This window comes from Nestor notabilis, unplaced genomic scaffold (genome assembly GCF_000696875.1).
Source record: "Nestor notabilis isolate BGI_N333 unplaced genomic scaffold, ASM69687v1 scaffold30616, whole genome shotgun sequence".
Taxonomy (NCBI): domain Eukaryota; kingdom Metazoa; phylum Chordata; class Aves; order Psittaciformes; family Psittacidae; genus Nestor; species Nestor notabilis.
Genome location: NW_009931955.1, coordinates 1 through 251, shown reverse-complemented (window position 1 = coordinate 251; position 251 = coordinate 1). Strand labels below are relative to the sequence as shown.

The 251-nt window shown below is 53.0% G+C and overlaps 1 protein-coding gene across 2 annotated transcripts in view; it reads right to left on the bottom strand.

Annotated features, from left to right (window-relative positions):
* SPATA13 (spermatogenesis associated 13) overlaps positions 1 to 164 on the bottom strand; it is a 16,530-nt gene extending 16,366 nt beyond the window's left edge. For both annotated transcript variants that reach the window (XM_010016140.1, XM_010016141.1), the window contains exon 1: positions 110 to 164. In XM_010016140.1, the coding sequence (XP_010014442.1) occupies positions 110 to 164 (55 nt within the window). The remainder of the gene's footprint in view (positions 1 to 109) is intronic.
* Between the last annotated feature and the right edge of the window lie 87 nt (positions 165 to 251).

Sequence of the window (251 nt, the reverse complement as noted above, 5' to 3'; positions counted from 1 at the left end):
GTAAAAAAAAAAAAACAAACCCCCCCCCCCTGCCTGCCACAGTTTATCAGTTCACTCTAAAAACACTGTAAAATCAGCACGCGAGAGAGCATGTTATCCTCATACATACCCATCTGAAGGCTCTCCAGGCTCCAAAACCGTGCCATTCCCCCCCGGGCTACCATGCTGCGGTCAGACTCAATCCCAGGGCAAGGGTCTGAGATCTAACAGGTGATGCTGGGTCCTGGAGGGCTGGCGGAGGATCACGAACG